This window comes from Eptatretus burgeri, chromosome 6 (assembly GCF_056783735.1).
Source record: "Eptatretus burgeri isolate ZD-2024b chromosome 6, Ebu_testis_v1, whole genome shotgun sequence".
NCBI lineage: Eukaryota > Metazoa > Chordata > Myxini > Myxiniformes > Myxinidae > Eptatretus > Eptatretus burgeri.
In genome coordinates, this window is record NC_140966.1 from 86,154,030 (window position 1) to 86,168,613 (window position 14,584).

The 14,584-nt window shown below is 45.3% G+C and overlaps 1 protein-coding gene across 10 annotated transcripts in view; it reads left to right on the forward strand.

The window, feature by feature from the left end:
- LOC147025248 (A disintegrin and metalloproteinase with thrombospondin motifs 6-like) overlaps positions 1 to 14,584 on the forward strand; it is a 416,527-nt gene that overhangs the window by 234,249 nt on the left and 167,694 nt on the right. For all 10 annotated transcript variants that reach the window (XR_015059408.1, XM_085886030.1, XM_085886034.1 and 7 more), the window contains one exon: positions 8,904 to 9,045. Coding sequence is in view for 9 of the 10 variants with exons in the window: in XM_085886030.1 (XP_085742156.1) it covers positions 8,904 to 9,045 (142 nt within the window). In the remaining variant the exon portion in view is untranslated. The remainder of the gene's footprint in view (positions 1 to 8,903; positions 9,046 to 14,584) is intronic.

The window sequence follows — 14,584 nt, forward strand, 5'->3', positions numbered from 1 at the left end:
CCTCTATTCTTTTGTTCAGTTTGCTCTTTGCATATTCCAACTGGCGGGTATAAAACACTACCAAATTCTTTTTCCCACATAATTTGTCGACTCTATTGGCCAAGTCATGTTTTTGCCACCGAATTCGTTCCAGTAAATCGTCCAATCGCTGTGTCCCCCGTACACGTAATTTTTCTGAAGCGCGTCTGCGTGCCGTTGTGACTCGTCCACTCCACGTTGCACCTCCTCGATATATTCTTCATAACGCTTCACCTTTTCCAAGACATCCCCCAATTGTGCCTGAAGCCTGCCAATGCTCGCATAGTCATCCTGCCACGCCTGCCATGGCACATGCCGTGACCACGTGCCTTGAACCGGTGACTGGGAGCTCATGCCTCGTGCTGTGCCATTAATATCAGCCCGCTCCGTGCTGCCATTGTGCGACTCCGTTTGCCGGCAAAGTTCGTGCTCAAGCCGCTCCCACTGACCACAGTTAGTGGTGGGGTTATAATTATAAAAAGAACCGACCTGGGCCATGGATCCTACATGACGACACATACCTAATACCCCCGGCTCCCGCTCGCCTTGAGACGCCATCTTATTTCTCGTAAAGGGTTAATTTGAATCGCTCGTAATTTGGAGGGAATCGGGGGTCGCTCCTCTCACCCCTGGACCGATTCCCGTGAATTTAGCTGGAGACAGGAGAGCCCGTTTTCCCGCTCTCCGATACCAGTGCCGCGAGGAGGGCGATGAGTTTATATCGCACGACCTGACACCAGTGTTGCGGATTCGCGCCCGCCGGCGTGCGAACGGCCACGTAACTCGAATCGCGGCACGTCGCCCACCGGACGGACAATCCCGTCATGACCCTCTCGGACTAACGCCGGGAACTAGTCACGGGTGGACCTTTCGGCCTCACCACGATCGTGCCAATCGGCCCCCCGCGTGGGATAGGGTTGCTCGCCAAATTCGACCTACCTAAGTACCCACACGGAGGGTAGACCGGGCGATCGCACCTCGCCGCAGGTCGACTTCGGACACGGGCCACTTTAAGCGACCCGTTCCGTACTATCGGGATAACCGAGCGGTGTTATCTTCGGCCTCGACGGTTCGATTAATTATCCGGCGTTTTAGCCCACGACCAACCCTTTACGTGAAGTAAGATGGAGATTCAATAGAGGAAAGGACGAAGCGAAACGGGAAAACAGTTCAACATAAAGCACATTTATTTCGCGATGAACGGAAAGCACACATATACAATTACACCAAAAGCAAATGTAAAAGGAGAAGAAACACACAACAATAATGCACAAAAAGCAAATGCAACAATGCAGATCTAACCGACTACCGAGCACACGGCAACACTTATACAGTTTTACTTCACAGACGGCGCCGACAACACATATACCCAAAGCAAAAGAAAAGGACCACCCTCAAGGATGAGGGGGGTAGGCGGGCCTGGGGCCGAGACCGCGTCGGGCCTACCCGTCTGGTGATGAGCCGCAAAATGGCGCTGGCGCCCCGACTCCGCGGGCCTCGCTGGGACTGCCTGGTATGGGGTGGGAACGGGCCCCCTTCTCGCACTATCTCAGCGCGGGGGGAAACAGGAGGGGGTTGTTGATGCTCGGGGGTGGGGGTGGATATCTCCCTGTCTCGGGTCCCGCGACGAGCGTCTCCACCACGACCTCGGTCGCGCCGCCGGCCTCTCCCTCCGCAGCTCCCCGACTCCGACACGAGCACCCCCTCGACTGCCTTCGCCGCCGCCACCTCTCCACAGCTCCGTCCAACCGCCCTCTCCGTCTCTTCTCTTGACTCGTCCCAACTCTTCACTGGCTCCGAACTCTTCACTCTCTCCCCTCCGAACTGAACTGTTTGGCGAGCGCGGCCCCTTATATGCCCCGTGGCCTCGCTCCTTCACCTTCGACCCTTTACCTCCGACCCTTCACCTCTAACTGGCTCCCCATTGGACCGAGGAAAAGTGGGCGTGAATGCTTTTTGATCCATGAATTTGCATATAGCGACCACACTCCAACACCCCTGGAGGCGGGGCCAAATCGCCCCACGCTCGCCGATAGGACGGAACAGAAGTGGGCGTGAGTCGTTTTTGATCCGTTTTCTTCGGAAAGGCTGTGATGTTTCTGCACACGCTGCTCGGTGCGCGCCCTGCACGAGTCCAGTATCGGTGCCCACAAGTGGCGCGGGAATGGTGGTGATGCGATGGTTGCGAGGGCGAGTTGTGACGGTAAAGGTCGTGGCTGTTGTTGTGAAGCGGCGTTGCGGTTGGTGGTTGTTGTGTGATGGCTGTTGAGACGTGGTTGGTGGTGGTAGTAATGGCGGCTGGTCCAAAATAAAGATAGTAAAAGAAAAACGGCTATCCTGAGGGGTCGCAGCCCGAATGAATGACATTTATTCCCTCTAAACAACGGGTTTGGGCCTAACTACACATATACTTACAGAGATATCTCACCTAAGGGACCTGAATGGTGGTTTGCGAATTTCGTCAACCACAACAATATATATATATATATATATATATATATATATATATATATATATATATATATATATATATATATATATATATATATATATATATATATATATATTAGTCCAGAGATGATGATTGTCAATTTCAGACATAAAGTCGCCTGCCAGCAGGTGACGTCATTGGAACGATGACGGCAAACGTCGCCCAATGTCGAATCAAGAATTAGTGATATGTGGACCCCGAACAAGAAAACCATCATCACACTTGAACCCATTGAGATCCCATTTTCATTTATGCTGAGGTGTTGGAGTATATGAAGGGGTATTCTCACACGAAAAAAATTGGGACCATCGGTTTGGTTGGGGAGCGGGGGCTCAACGTCAAAGGGTGCCCCAAACTATAACTTTTTGAATTCCTGTTTCGGAGTGATTTTACTTTACGCGATTCGAAAGATCTCGCTTTTACGAGCATTTTGACACCAAGATTATCCAAATCGGACCACTACAACCTGTGATATGGTCACTGGAAGAATGTGGGTCATCTGGGGGCGCCCAAATTTGGGGGGGGGCCTAAAATGGGCCCCGATTGCCCCCAAGTCTGAAAATTGACACGTAATGTTTTACCGTGGATACAAACACTTGCACAAAAAAGAGTGAAATCTAAGACGATGTGTCAAAATTTCGCTGAAAAATGTGTGCACTTGACATGGAACGCCCCACTAGGGAGCATCTGTCCTGGGGGCCCAGCGACCAAGTTGTCTGTCAGTGCTCCTTTTGTACTCAGGGGACCCGTTACTAGTATTCTGCGTTGGTTTTAGCCCTTCCGCTGTTTGGTTGAGCTGGCGTGATTTTTGTGGCATCTAATTAGCGTCTGTCACCGGTATTCCAGCGGCTAAATCTTCTGTCATTGTTTATACCGTGTTACAAGTGATACGAAAAATATCAGAAACCTACTTGGGGCCGTTCCGCTGCCAGGTTGAGCTAGCGCCGATTATGTGATACGGATATTGACCACAGAATGTCAACCCAGCAGCAGTGTCCTGGTAGACGCAGAGTTCTGAGGTGAGAATATCATCTGGCATCTTACCATGAGGACGGCAATTGTTCCCCTCTTCAGTTGAGCTAAGCCCTGCGGGCTCCCGGTCTGAAGGCCCCTCTTCCAATCAGTTGGGATGATGCCTGTGTTCCAGACAGAGTGCAGAAGTGCATGCAACGACATGACTACAGCATTTCCACCAGCCTTGAGAAGTTCAGCATGGATGACACAGATCCCAGCAGCTATAACCCATTTCAACCAGTTCACCACAACTTGTGTTTCCACAAACGTCGGTGGATCACAGTTGATTGGGTCAGCAATCGGGATAGTAACACCCCTGACAACCAACTCAACAGTTGGTTGATCAGCCTGTTACAGCCGCTCAAAGGAACCGACACAGCAGTCCTTAATTTCGGACTCCTCTGTCAAGATTCTTCCACCCTCCGCTCTGCAGTACACTGAAGGATGGACTTAGAGGAACTCAATACGTGAATTCCCCTGAAAGCAGGATGAGAATCGCTTGACTACAGGTTATGCTCTTCCACCTCACAGATTCCTCACACATAGGCCTCCTTGTCCACCCTCAGTGCACGTACAGCTTTACGCCTCAACTCCCTGAACAGCCCAACTCTGCCATTAAGCCTGGCCCTGCGACTATGGTCAATGGTATCCAGTATCCCTTAAGAGAAAAAAATTCTTCTTCACCCTCCGGTGAATTCTAAGACATCCACTGGCAACATCAAGGATGGTGCGTTTAACGGCATTCCACATATCTTCAGGATTCCCCAAAGCACACAGACCCCCCCCCCCAAAAAAAAATCCCCACTCAGCCTGTTCACAAACTTCTTAGCTACCCACTCATCCTTGAGTTTGCCAACATCGAGCCTAGGCTGGGATGGTACCATTCTCCCGGATTGAAGCTGAAAATTCAGAGTTGCTTCCACAAGCCTGTGGTCAGTATTGATGAACTGAGCACTACTCTAGACCCTGCAGTTCTGGATGATCCTCCAGTGACCATCAATGAGCACTTGGTCATCTCCTTTGCCACACCACCATCGTTGGAATATGGGCACGAGATATGGATGGCCGTTGGCTCACAAGGAGCTCCTCCGCCCTTTGACAGGTTTTGTTTTTACTCCTGCTGGGTGTCCATATCCAAACACCCTCCTCACCAGAAAACTTGGTGGGGGAGACAGTTTAGTCGCTGACAACCTGATCATGAAACAGGTTAAAACAGGTTCACATGATACCTATAGCAAGTAACAGAAACGATTTGGCCTGACCTGACAACAGTTCATGAAAGACTTGGGCTGAAGTACTTCCTCGGCTAAACCCACGAGAAGGTGGGCATAATTAGGGCTCCAAAGAAGAAGAAGACGAAGCAGCAGGAATAGTAGTAGTTGGAGTCGTGCAGTCATTGTAAATGCTAAGCTACCTCACTTGGCTGACAATATGGATAAAAAAGATTCCTTCTGTTTTTGTGGAAATTTTCCACTATGCCTTCAGATATTGTGGTATTATTATTTCATTGTGGTATAAAAGTAATTTAGTTACATTATTTTCACAAGCAGACGACCCACCCTCTGGGTGGGTCGAGTTTGTACATTACTTGCTCAATCTAGCAGGGCACTCGATGGAGCGCATACCTCCGCCACTTGATGCCTGATCCACGAGAACATATTGGGCCCAATACATATTTGAAATATCATGCTTTACAGTACTATATCATTTTTGGCCCGATCTCTCAATGGTGAAGAATCACTTTAAAAATTAAATAATTCTCGTATTCAGATCACCAAAATCGAATCAATTCGTCCTTGTGAATGACCCAACGTGTCCACCACGTTTTGTCCAAATCCGTCCACAAATTTTTGAGATATCATGCTATACATCATTTTTAGCCCGATCTCTCAATGGTGAATAATCACTTTAAAAATTCAAGTAGTCGGATCTGGATCTTCACCAAAATTGAATCAATTCTTCGTTGTCACACCACCTACTCGTCCACCAAGTTTCATCCGAATCTGTATGCAATTTTTTGAGATTTCATGCTATATATCGTTTTTGGCCTAATCTCTCAATGGTGAAGCATTTTTTTTTTCAAAGAGGTCCAAAGTTTTTCCATTTTTCCAATATGGCTACCACACCACGTAACCTATGATGTCATAACTATCATTGAACATTGCACATGACTAGTCGCACCAATGGTGAAAATTTTGTCTCAATCCGCCAAATGGTTGTGGAGAAAAACACGAAAGTTCTGTGCAGCCAAACAGACAGACAAGCCGGTAGGCGGACATGAGTAGTCGACTACCCAATATAACCTGACGCGATGGGCCCGTTCGATGGGGAATGACCTGAGGATTAAGCACAAGAAAATTCATGATTCTAGCTTCATGGGTTAATGCTGCAGATTGTTTTTTCATTAAAATACCCCCACATTTAGAGGTTTTTTGGCCGTTGCTAAGCAACGGAGGGGTCCATAGCAACGTTTCTTTCTCACACATAACTAGGACATACCATGAACCTACCATACCAGTTTCATGTATGTCTGACTCATAGTCTCTGAGATATAATGAACTTCGTTTTTTTATTGTTTTTGACCAGGGTTCATTCAAAGTCTATCTTCTCCGACAGTTTTCATAGGATCTGGCTGGAAATTTTTGACAATATGGCTGAATGTACTGCCCACAGTCGGTCGTGGCCCGATTTTTGATTTTCGAAAAATAAATTTTTTATGATTTTTAAAAAATTTCAAGTCCCGTTGCGAGGCAACCAAAGGGGCGTTAGCAACCAGTACCTACGCGGCACAACGAGGTCATAAACTGGTCCTACCACCCAAATTTCATCATAATCGAACAAGTGCAAGGGGGTCAAAAACCCCCGACAAACACACACACGGACAGACCGACACCACGACCAACAAATAAGGGTATAATAATAATATAATATAGACAATCTACCACAAGGCCAGCCCCCTGAACCTCAACTGGTTTGAATTCCACAGCCCGAGGACCAACTCCCACCAAGGCTGCTCCAAAACCATTTCCCCTTTAAATTTGAATATTCTGCCTGCGTATTTCAAATTACGGCTGCAAATAATAACCACATTATTCCTATTGGGCTTTTTTGCCCCTCCCTGCAGCCACTGCTGGCCTAGAGCCTCCTGTTCTTCCCACTTTTCTCCATTGGCATGTCACCAGCTGTCCATGACTCACATCTCCTACTTGACACAAACAAGCACATTTAAAAACCAAATTGGACTCCAACTGACAGGCTCACAGTGGCCTGTCTCTTTCAAATAAACCTCTTTCTTACCTGCTGCCTCGTGGTTGCAAACACACACCTCTTAATATAATTATGTTTATATTTTGTCATGAAAGCAGATCGCACCAAACGGTAAAAAGAAAACTGTGTACGCAATTGCCAAAAAAAAAGGATTCCTGTGGACTGTATCATCATGACTTGCAAAAGCAGGTTCGGGAGCACGGCGTTGTGCTCAATGAAGTTCCACCTTCTGCACATTCCTTCATCTTTTCTTCACCAAATATAATCATCCGAATGGTTGAAATTTTCTTAGCTGAATGCATTGCTTAAATAAATGCACTTAGTTATTAAAAAAGAAAATGCTAATTTGTTAAATTTTTCAGATTTCATTCCAGATTTCAACACTTATTTCGTCCACGAGATCCGATTTTCAAATCAGATATATTTCAATTATATACTTTAATGAGTCAGTGAGAGTCGATGGTGTTTCCAAATCAAGGCATGTTTGAATAGGTCAAACAAAATAGCGAATTAAGACCCCAGCAAGCTAACAGAGGGCTGACCAAGGATAACGCCTTTCTGAAGGGTAATTAAATAAGGCCGTTATTTATCTTCAAAAGAGGTGTTTAAATTAACCCAAACATCCAATTTTCACTCGTGCACTTCCTTGGAGTTCCCTTAGTGTGCATGCAAAGTTTCAGGCTGCTAGATCTCATGGTTTTGGAGTTATTGAGGAGACACACACACACACACACACACACACACACTCATGCTGCCATTTATTGGTATCGATTACAGACAACATGACTGGTCTCAGAAAGTGATCATGATATCAATCTGTTGATGACACAGAATTGGTATACTGTTCCAAGGTTACACTGTTTGCTTTTTTGAGGTTCCTGTCTGTGATTTTACTTTTGCCGATGATTTTAATGTTATTTTAATGATTTCCCATACTGTACGATACAAAAACATTTTTTAATGTAAACAAACATTTGATTAGTACAACAAAATTTAAATATGCATTTCAATAAAATAGACATTATCAAAGCTTTTCGACTTGTACTCCTCAGGATAAAACCCACAAGCAGATGACGAAGAAGCACCAAACTCTCATTTATAAAGTTACAATGTAATGTCCTCAACGTTGATTGGTTGCGAGAAAGAAAGGATGGGATTACCTCATTGGTTGAACCATGGAGCATCATGAATAATAAGTAGGTGGAAATGAACCATCATGAATAATGATTAGGCAGAGATGAATCACCAAAGTACCGATACGACGGAAACATAATGTTAATTAGCTGAAGGATAGTATGTGTGGGGGGGAGTGGTGGTGTGGTTTTCATGATGACTCAACGTTGACTGTGGTACAGTTGTCACACAGTCAAGCCATCATAGTCAAAATAGATATAAAGTTCAGACAAATGATTTCTGTCTACGAAGAATAGGATTGGTTTACCTGATGAATGTGGCCTCCATTGCATGAAAGTGAGCTAAACTGCATCCTCTACTCAGGGTTTTAAACTAGCCAATATGATATTGCTCTGCACACTGAGAATTATTCAGTAAATTGTGACCAATTGCAGAGGCACAGGGAATAGTTGTCATACTATGTACATTCTTACAAGGCCATTGTAAGCCTGTGTGACTGTCTTATAACTGTGTGACAACTGAACCACACTCAACATTGAGTTATCATAAAAACCACCCCCCTCGCCCCCCCCCCACCTACACACACACCTACTAGCCCTCAGATAATTAACATTATGTTTCTGCCAGTACTTTAGTGATTCATCTCTGCCTAATCATTGTTCATGATGGTTCATTTCCACCTTGTCATTATTCATGAAGCTCTATGGTTCCTCCAATCAGGTAATCCCATCCTTTCTTTCTCTCAACCAATCAACGTAGAGGACATTGAATTGTAACTTTATTAATGAGAGTTTGGTGCTTCTTCGTCATCTGCTTGCGGTTTTATCCTGAGCATTACAAGTCGAAAAACTTTGATAATGTCTATTTTATTGAAATGCATATTTAATGTAAATATAATCTGCACATTATGAAATTCACTTGTGGAAGTTGGATCAATTATTCAAGCTGCTTTATGACCATAATCCCCTGTTTTCTCCAGCTCTGGGCGAGGTGATTGCCTTGAAAATTCCCCCCTGAAGAGAGATTTTGTATTTCCCACGGTGCTGCCTGGGCAGCAGCACAATGCGGATGAGCAATGCCGCTTCCAGTATGGCGCCACCTCGCGCCAATGCAAGTACGGGGTGAGGAGTCATGGGGCATGCCAATCCTGCTCTTCTTGCTGAGGCCAGTTGGTGAGGTGTGACATGTAGGTGTGGATGTTGTTATTTTGAAGTGGTGTTGTGAGATGAACTAGAGAGGTTGAGGAAAGCATAAAGCTCAAACATGAAGGGATGATCAAATATTTTTGTGTGCTATCTGTAACAAGGCACGACTGCTGTATTTAAATGATTACACCCACCGCCATGACCTCCCCCACTCCCCAACCCTCATCCTTCTTTCCTCTCATGTCTCGGTGTCAGATGAAAGGAACACACTTTTCAATTTGAACTGCAAGATTTGGAAACAGATCCATATAATTAGTGATATAGGATGCAAATTAAGACACTTTGACATCACTTTCAAGTTCAACAAAAATAGGTTAAGTGAAAGCTGATCAAAGCTAGAATGCAGAAAAGGAAATTATAATCTATGGGAATAAAATGTCATGTGATCACATACAGAGACAAGCACGGGTACTTTCAGCCACTCACTCGGGGTCTGACGGAGCAGTCTTCATTGTGAACTTCTACTGCAAGGATTTGTCAAATGTTTATGCTTCGTTAATTATCTCAAATTCCATAATATACTTGTGGCCTCATCCATAACATGCAAGACAAAAGATTAATCACTGTTACAGTGCTCTCTGCAGGTTCGGGAAATTTTCTTTTTTGTATATATATATATATATATATATATATATATATATATATATATATATATATATATATATATATATATATATATATATATATATATATATATATATAATCGAGGTTCATGGAAGCGTGAGTACACTGAATGGATCAGGATGTAACAGACAAAAACAGGATGCAAAACACGCATGCATGGGGTGGACAAGATAGATACAGAGGATGCATGGGGATACAAAAAGAAACTCCAAGGAAGGAAAACTGGAAAATTGGAAGGAGGAGAGATTTGGGTGGGGTTAACAAGGGTGTAAAAGATCATGGTTTTGAATTGGGGACTATCTACGATGGTGGTGAACAGCCATCTTGAAGACATGGAGGGAAGAATGAGATTGAAGAGGATGTGGAAGTTGATTCCACAGGCAGGAAAAATCGAGGAACAAATGAGTGGAGGTGAGCAGTGATCCTGGATTTAGGTAGTGTCACCAGAATGGGTTGGATGGTGGATGGTGTGAGCCCTGCAAAAACTTGGGGGGAGGGGGACAAAGCACGTAAAGATCAGAGGGTGCAAGACCAGAAAGGAGGCAGAAGAGGACAGAGAGACCACTGACCTGTCAGCTATTGCAAAATGATAAGCCCATATATTCAGATTCATAGCAGGAGATGCCAATAATCTTAAAGGCTTTGGCTTCCACATCGTCAAGCTGAGCAAGATGTGAGGCATGGACCAGCCCAGAGGGAATTGCCATCAAGCTGCAGATGAAGGCCTTGTCAGTGGAGAGGAGCTCAGGTGTGCCAAGGAAGGACTTTGACAATGGAGTATACCCAGTCGGCGGCTGGCTTTGCGAGCCAACGTTGAAATGTGATTTGCCCAAGAAAAATCATGACATGTCGTGAAACCAAGGAGATTGAAAGAATGAATTTCTTTGAGAGGATTAAGAAAGTCGACGAGTGTCTGCCAGACGGCCTTTTTGGAGTTGAGTTGGCCTTGTTTCCACAGGCAGACAGTTTGTAGAGTAAGGTAGGATACCAGACTGTATCAAAAACTCGAGATATGTCCAGAGATACTGCCCTGATCTCATGTTTGACATTGACGGTCTCCATCCATTGTTGGATGAGTCGAAGCAGCACATCCAAGGTGGAGTGACTTGGTCTGAAACCAACTTGTTGATCTGAGATGAGGTTGTTGTAAAAAAGGAAAAATTTAATATTAACTGCGATAATGGATTCCATGACCTTGCTGATGATTGGAAGTTACCTGATAGGTCTGCAGTTGAGGGGATGAGGTTTTGCACCTTTTTTATGTGTGCCATGATTTTCACAGATTTCCAAGCAGATGGAAGATGACCTCACACAAATGACAGCGTGAAAAGGGCAGAAAGAGGATGTGCAAGTGTAGCATAGCAGGTTTTTAGGACATGTGAGCTGTTGCAGTCTGGTCCAGTAGCAGAGTCAGAGTCAAGGGTTTAAAGAACCTTCTCCACATTCTCAGGTGCAAAAGACACAGAGTCCAGGAGCAGTTGGGTACGATAAGGAAGAATGGGTACCAAGAGTGAAGGGTTGGGGACACAAGATCTGGAAGCAAACACAGAATTGAGACATTCAGCCTTCTCCCGAGCGGAGTCGGCTGTGGTGCCATTTGAAGAGAGGGAAGGGATGGAGGGGGAGCATACACCAGAGACCATCTTAATAAGGCACCACGAGGTCTGCGAGGAGGGAGAAAAGTTTGAAAGTTTATTCAATCAATCAGTCAATCATTTTGGTTTGTTGAGAGGATTCAAACACTGGACAAGGCAGCCTGAAGACTGATATTTGTCCAATTTACAGTAACAATACAAACTTACAAATATATCTGCATATAAATATAACAATAACCATATAAAATTACATATGCATTAAAATTAATGTATTTTTAAAAATGCAAATTATCTGAAATAAAGAGATTTTAAATCCAACAAAAAGTGGCCAAGCTTGGAGACCCCACGGCTCAAAGGTCACTCAGCCAGGGCACATGAAGCACTGTCACAAGCAACAAGTTCACCTGCAGTGTCCACAAATGGTGAGCAGAGTCCACGCGGACGCCCACGGTGAGCACGGAACATAGAGCGAGCATCGCTACGGTCAGCTAGCCCAGGCCCTACAACCAGGCCACGGGAACGGACATGCAAACACAGAACAGCAGGAACCATCGGCTCAGACCTGAGGACCGTGTGCCCCCTCCCACCAACACAAGACCGAGTGTGTCCTGCCCCAGCACCTTGCCTGTCCTGACGGCAAGCCCACCCAAATCACCGCGTGAGCTCCACCGGCTCAGCCATTCCTCCTCCTGTCCTGAGCCTCAGCCACCGCCCCAATGTTCTCCCCCCAAGACCACACTCGACTTCACCATTCCGTGAGTTGGACCACCCATGCGGTGATGATGGAACAAATCCGGAAGTGGAAGCGATGCAGCAACATCATCACAGCGCTAATCAGCTGCCAAAGTTTATTCTTGAGGTTGGACAAACATTGTTTTCTAGCTTTCCTAAGAATGGACACACATTTGTTGTGAACTTTTTGGAATGCAGTGAGATTGCCTTTGGTTGGATTTGTCTTCCATAAAAAGAAGGCAAGTTGTTTTGGAGCAACTACATCACCACATCATTCAGTGTACCATGGGTGGGAATAAGGATAGGACAATAATTGAAGATGAGATGGGATGAATATATGCATGAGAGAGAGCCGGTTTTAAGAATTCCCAATATCTGGGGCAGTAGATACAGGAGACCAGTCCTGAACTGAGATGGCTGCTTGCAGTTCCTGCCAATCTGCCTGAATGAACTGCCAGCCTCATCGGCACTGAGGCAGTTGTGAGAGTAGCCAGAAATATGTTGACTCTTACAGGCCTATGATCAGTTGATTCAATTGGAAGAAAGGAAGAACAGGAGACATTTGCATGAAAGTTTGTCATCACCAAGTCCAGAAGGAAAGATTTGCCATTAGTAGAAATCCGGGTCTGAATGTTCATAGGTTGAGGCAGTCCCATGGAGGCACAGAAGTCCTTTGCTGAAGTGCCATTGCTGGTGAGAGAGGTACCAACACACAGCAATTTGGAAGAATTTGTCACAGTCCTTACATGTGGAACAATAAACTACACCTGATCTGTCACCAGTTGGAATGATGTCTTCGACTTTGGTGGTGATGGTGTGAATTGTGCAAAAACGTTTATAGATTACACCGATTCTTGCTTTGCAGACTACTTTTACCAATCCCTTCAGATTGTTCTGGGTAGTATGGCAGGACACAATGTCGAATCCCTTCTGTTCCGTTATTATTGGGTCTCATTGACTGTGGAGCAAATCTTTATGATATTCATTTTTTAGCAGCACCTCTCTTAATCATTATATTTCTTGAGTTGCTTAATTCATAGAGAATGACAGTCCATACCTGGGCTGCTAGGGTCTGTGGAACACTAACTGATTTGCAGAACAGACTGTAGTTGTTGATTTTAATGGCATTTTTGCTTTAGGTTGGTAAAAACACTCCTTTATTCACTCCTTCAACCATCACGTAAATGGAAATGCCTGAGTGGGAATAAAGGCAGGCATGTGCTGGTGTCTGGAGTCTTTTGGCCTGAGGAAGTCCATTGAGTAGCAGATGAAATGTTACCTGTGATTACATCTGCTCATAAATGTTTGATACAAAACTGGCAGAGTCGGTCTTGGTACGATTTTTGGTTGAATGCATTGTTTTTAAAAATATGGATAATCCCAACCATTATGTTTGTGGTATGGGGTCTGGAATAGTTATTAAAATATATGGCCTTAGCATGGACTGTGTGCTCCCATAAGATAGATCATTTTCATGTGTAACAAGGAATACCTGTTGCAGCTAAGTTGTCTGGTAGATGTAAGCCAGGTGAAGAGTGTCGGGTACATGACTTGTCCTTCCTGACTGAACCGATAATGGCCAGGTGAGGTAAAGCAAGGTAACTCCCAAGAGGGTCATTAAAATTAGGGAACCCCAGCATGTGGCACGGTAATGGTGCTCAATTCTCCCACCCCCCCCCCCCTCACGGGGGTCTGCGTTGGCCTGGGAATGTGACATCACTGCTGCCATCAACACTTCCAGCATGGCCCCCTGGGAGGATCATCCAACTGTGGCAGCAATGCAGCTTACTATTGGCCAGACTTACTGGCAAAAGGAACTGCCACACCCCATTGGCCATATCTATCTGATTGGGCCAATGGTGGGAAAATGCCATCCCAGGAGTTGCCGTGCTGCATCACATGAAGGGCAAGAGGAGGTGTAAGGGTGGAGCATTTGAGCACGGGAGGAGCGGCATTCTCTCGCTCTCCCTCTACCTCCCCTCTCTCCCTCTGTGGTTCCCCCTGCTGGCCATTGGTGACTTGGGTGTGGCATCATGGTGGCTGTGTAGTTCGGTGGTGTGTTTCTCTGTTGCTTTATTCATGTTGTATTGTCTCTTTCTTCCTTTCCCCCATTTCTTTGTCGTTCTCATTCTTCTCTCCTCCCTCCTTTCCCTCCTCCCTCCTTTCCCTCCTCCCTCCCATCCTCCCTCCCTTTTCATTCCTGTTCCCCCATCCTCAACCTGTTTTTTTTTTTCTCTCCCTTCTGCCCTTCGGTTTATGCATTGATTTCTTGTGTTCGCACTCCCTCGTTCCCTGATCACTTCCCATTTTCTCATTGAGATGAGAGACAGAGAGCCCACAACTTGAGACAGTATAAACCGGTTCTTTTAAAGGTGCATCAGTGGACTTTTTGAGGCCTACCGTCGCACCTCTTTTTTAAAAAACGGTTGTTTTTATATTATATAATACCAGAATATAAGACCCGTCGCTTCGTTGATGGAAATACCATTCTTTGCTGTGATGGG